The sequence below is a fragment of the Hippocampus comes genome, unplaced genomic scaffold (genome assembly GCF_001891065.2).
Source record: "Hippocampus comes isolate QL1 unplaced genomic scaffold, H_comes_QL1_v1.1 scaffold295, whole genome shotgun sequence".
Lineage (NCBI taxonomy): Eukaryota > Metazoa > Chordata > Actinopteri > Syngnathiformes > Syngnathidae > Hippocampus > Hippocampus comes.
The window spans coordinates 360,580-365,644 of NW_017804848.1; the positions used below are offsets into that span (position 1 = coordinate 360,580).

At 47.2% G+C, this 5,065-nt stretch overlaps 1 protein-coding gene across 1 annotated transcript in view; it reads left to right on the forward strand.

Moving 5' to 3' along the window:
* Positions 1-5,065, forward strand: part of brf1a (BRF1 general transcription factor IIIB subunit a) — a 30,847-nt gene that overhangs the window by 13,754 nt on the left and 12,028 nt on the right. Inside the window, exons 7-12 of the mRNA XM_019878568.1 lie at positions 941-1,090; positions 2,507-2,600; positions 2,881-3,007; positions 3,237-3,276; positions 3,338-3,430; positions 3,576-3,896. Coding sequence (XP_019734127.1) covers positions 941-1,090; positions 2,507-2,600; positions 2,881-3,007; positions 3,237-3,276; positions 3,338-3,430; positions 3,576-3,896 — 825 coding nt within the window. The remainder of the gene's footprint in view (positions 1-940; positions 1,091-2,506; positions 2,601-2,880; positions 3,008-3,236; positions 3,277-3,337; positions 3,431-3,575; positions 3,897-5,065) is intronic.

Consider the following 5,065-nt stretch of genomic DNA (forward strand, 5'->3'; position numbering starts at 1 on the left):
CTCTCTCTAGCCCCCCTCTCGCTCTGCTCGTTCTCCAGCAGCTAATCTCTCTTCCGCCCTCCCCGCTTCGAGTTGCTCACATTGGAGCTCGGCTGCGGGTTGTTGTCGAGACTTTCCGTCAGGGCTCGAAGCTTTCTTTTCTTTTTTTTTTCTACTTCTTTTTATAACCTTCCATTCTTGTTCTCGTCCCCGCTTTTCCCTTCGCCCTCCTTCGCTGGGTGTCGACCAATCACATTCAGCCGTGTATGTGACGTCATCGGACGCTCACCCTCCGCAGAGTGCGTCACAGTACAAAGCGCACGAGCGCTTCCATTCCGCCGAGCAAGTTAGAGCCAAAGCAATAATCCATTATTCATGGTTGAAATGGTTTGAATATGAACGTCATCCTGAAACGATGACAATAACACTTGAGGCTGAAAAATATAGATCATAAGAGTACTGACGATAAATGTTGTCCCTGAAACACATCCAAGCAAGTGAAAGTGGTGAAAGGTCCTTCACGTTGCGATGAGATACAAATGAAATCAAGAGTTGCCATTTTGTAATAACGATGACATTTCTACAGCTCTGCTTTTCCCGAAACACAAATTCCAAAAGACTATCAAATCCATTGATAAATGTACTCATGTAGCTATTCCAAGGTTAGCTACATTAAGTTGTATACTAGGACTGAAACAGTGAAAAGTCCCTGCGTCACAAGAACAAAGAATAGAATGGAATTTTATTGCAGCTGTTCCGGTTTTTCTGGAATTTTCTTGTGCTCCCAAAAATGACCAAATGACATGACTGCAAGTTCTCCCCCTTCCTCAATATACACGCTTACTTTTGAGAAATTGCGGAAGGTAGCTTCGCGCCAGCTTGTTCGCGTGATGTCAAACCTCAAATGGGATTCTCACGTCACTTTCAATTTGTCTTTTGCAAACGCTTGACCGACGGGCAGACCCGTGCCTTTACATCCCGCGCTTCGCCCAGCTGCTGGAATTCGGCGACAAGAACCACGACGTGTCCATGACGGCGTTGAGGCTGGTGCAGAGAATGAAGAGGGACTGGATGCACACCGGACGAAGGCCCTCCGGACTCTGCGGGGCCGGTAAGCGCCGGAAAACGCCATCGCTGCCGTTCCGCCGGTTACATCGAGTCGCCTTGACGTTAACATTAGGAACCGGGGCTTGACCGATCAATCTACTGGCTGATATTAGCCCTTTTCAAATCAGCAAAAATTCTCAGGTACGCGCTTAGTTTTTAAATGTTATGATTTTTTTTAAATTTCCTCCAACATTAACACTTAAGATGAGGATAACGACATTCAAACACTACAAACAAATGGGGATTTTTTTGCCAATTTATGACAAGTGTTGTTGCTGGCTCCGCTTCGTCCTGGTTTCAGTCGTGCCTCACAAACCGACAACAGTTTATCCACATCAACCGCTGCTCCTCCTCCATAGCGCCTCTGACTCGGGGTGTTCCCCAAGGTTCAATGCTTGGTCCTCTCTTTCCTCCGACATTCAGCGTTACGTCTTCACTGCATCCATTGACTCCAATATCCACTTCCCCCTCATCCGTTGTCTAATTAATAAAATAAAAAATTAAAATGAAATATATTTTTTTAAAAATTTAAATTTTGCAAGTACGTTCTATGAAAATTCACTTAAAATCGTGAGAGGATAAAATGAAAATATTAGCGGATTTTTTTTCATTTTTCATGGAAAATGACAAAGATGATAACATTTCCATGAATTTAATCCGAATATTCGGAGAATTATTTTGCACAAATAACCTCGTAAGACATGAATTACCAAATGTAGAAATGAAGCGAAAGGTACGCAAATCCCATTCGAAGTTGTCAGCGACATGATTTGACCGTTGTCGAAGTGATGCAACTGCTTCTTCTTCCTTCATCCTCCATAATCTGCACGTGCTTGCCTGTGTGCGTCCGCGCATGTTCCTGCGTTCTCCCGCCTGAATGTTTAATGTTCATAAAAGATGGAGACGGATGCGCCCGCACGAGAATGTTTGCGGCAAAAGCCCAAAGACAGCCCAAATGAATCTCATTCCATTTCCTGGCCCTGAAACAAGATACTGTACGTGGAAATAATAATTCTGCTAATAACACTGATTTCGATGTTGCGGCCAGGATGCTGTTTGTGGCGCGTGCGCACAGGTGCAAGGAAGTGCACGCACGCACGCACGCATGCACAAAGTCGCTTTTAGCCGCTCAGCTGCTCTAATGAAGTTTACGTAAGCGTTCTCCTTCAAGGCGCGCTCGGCTGCTCATTACATAACACTTGGACTTCTACATGCACACATACACACCTACCCCTTGGGGTGAGGGGGGGGTGGAATCGCCAAAACATTTTGAAAAGGATGAATATCATTTCTGGTCAATCAGTCAAGCCCCAGTTAGGAAAGTATTTTGACTTTGAGCAAAAGCAAGCAGACACTGACTAGACACTTCATCAGCTCCACAATTGTGTGTGTGTGTGTGTGTGCGCGCGTGTGTTTGTACCGCTCCTGGTCGCCGCTCGCCTGCACGACTTTCGCCGCACCACCAAAGAAATCATCGATGTGGTCAAAGTGTGTGACAGCACGCTGAGAAAAAGGTGGGTGCAATGCATGTATGCAGCTGTTAAAAAGTCCCCCCAGCACCCCCCCCAAAAAAAAAAAAACAATAGATACAAGCGCATTTTCCCTTCAGATAGTCTATTGGCGCCTCTTCTTTAGAGCGCCTCGTTGTCGGCCGTGAGTGCGTGCATGCCACACACACAAAGGTGGACTAGTGACGGGGGTGTGGGGGTTGTTTAGTTTAAAGCCCAGCTTGTCAGTGTGTGTGTGTGTGTGTGTGTGTGTGTGTGTGTGTGTGTGTGTGTGTGTGTGTGTTAGACTGGTGGAGTTTTCGGACACGCCCGCCAGCCTGCTGACGGTGGAGGAGTTCATGAAGGTGGACTTGGACCAAGAGTGCGATCCTCCCTGCTTCACAGCCGGACTGCGTAAGAAGAAAGCACAGCAGGCACGTTCGGCATTGACTGCTTACTTGTTTTAGCTAGTCGCAAGCGCAAACAAAGTTTTGAGCGCAACAAACAAACACCACAGTGCCTCAGGAGATGTGTTTTGCTCAGTCAAATGATGTCACCCACTGTCTTTTTTTTTTTAAATTTTTTAACATACGATGGGCCACTTCATTCAGTTGCTTTTGGCTGCATTTTAGACAAGTGATGGTCCCGTTGTTGTCGTTTCAGATTGAGGCGGAGCTGAAGAAGAAGATGGATGACATTGAAGGTATGACGAACGCCAAAGTCAAGTCAACAGACAAAAGACGTCACTGGGGGAAATCTTGCAGGTGAGATCGAAAGCTACCAGGACCAAATCGACTCTCAGCTGGAAAGCAGCCGACCCTGCCTGCGAGGAGTTTACGCCGCGTACGCCAAACAAGGTCGGCGTTTGCGTTGATTTGTTTAGCGAGTCAAGAATCGACAATGAAATGTTATCGTGAAAAACCGAAGAAAACGTGTTGAAATGTTTTTGCGGTGAGGAGGCTGTCAACGTGTCAATACAAATGTGCAACACTGTCCATGCAGACTTGCAGAAGCACGTGAACGAGGCCCTGGGCGCGTCTCCCGAGGCGGAGGAAGAGGACGAAAAGGAAACGGAGGAGGAAGATGACGTTGTGAAGGCGGTGGCCAAACACTTCGGCAAAGATCTCGCCGAGCTGACCCTGGAGAAGCTCATCGAGCTGGAGCAGATCGGAGACGGCGCTGACGACTTGGAGCGGGAGCTGCGGGGGCCCGCGAGGAAAGGACCCACGCTGGCGTCCATCTTGGGGGCCAGCCTGCCCACCGCCGCTACGCTGGGCCTCCGCAACTCCGAAGGAAGCCGCGCCAAAGGGGAACAAGGTGACGGTAAGAAGCCATGTAGCCTTGGCTCCAAGCTATTCATGTGAATGAAGAATCCCCCCGCCCCAAAAAAAAAAAAAAAAAATCATACGTCTTCAGAAATCACACCATTGACTTTTGTGTGACTACAAAATGGCCGCCACATCCATGACACGTCGCTCTGCATTGATTCATCTCTCTTTCCTCTCTTTCGAGCGCTCTCTGTATTTATATTTATATAACTACAGTTTCTCATCTATCTGAAAAAGATGAAATGGGTGTACTGTCGATAAAGTCTTGCCCATTTGTGCCACATATGGCGCCTTAACAGATGGTAGCGTGTGTGTACATCTGTTGGCATCAATGTTAGCATCTCCGAGTTTGTTTGCCTCGATCATGGAGTGGCCGTCTCCAATTGGGTTCGCGTTCAATTGTGTGTAGCCACCTCGAAATGTGCACGTACCTACAAAACTTTCGCATCTCCAAGTGGGTCAGCATCGATGAACGTAACGTGTTAGCATTTAAAAGTCTCTTCGTGTCGCAGGATGTGTTAGCATAGCATCCATTTTTTTAAAAAGTTAGCATCTTAAATGAAGCGCGCATCTTCGGTTCGCCCGCTCAGCTAACGAGGCTATTGAAGTGTTTATCGAGCTGTGAGCGTGAAGCCGCCGGTTTGATTCCCTGTGAGTCATGCCCATAAATATTGATTCCTGATGCACTTCCTGTCTGGGCGAGCCAGAGCAGCTGTAAACTACCTCTTAGTAACCCGTAATGCCTCCCGTAATGTCTTCTTTTGCTCCCGGTGGACCCCCACGTCCCTTCTTTAGTCTCAGTGAGCTCATGCTAATGCTAGTACCTGAATGTTGATGAATGAGCGTGACTCATCACAGCTGCAGATTACAGACATTTTGTGCATGCGTGCGTGAGGGATGGAGTGAGAGACTGTGTGTGTGTGTGTGTGTGTGTGTGTGTGTGTGCGTGTGCGTGTGCGTGTGTGTGTGTGTGTGTGTGTGTGCGTGTGCGCGCGCGCACGTATGTCGGAATAGTTGTTCCGATCGTATTTTTGTCGTTGTTGTGTGTTCTCTTGTATTATTGTTTTTTTTGTTTTTTTTTTTATGTACTATGACACAAGCTCCCTTTTAGTTGTGTATGAAGTCAGGAGTAGCTTGCTGCTAGCTTAGTCTTTGACCGCCCGT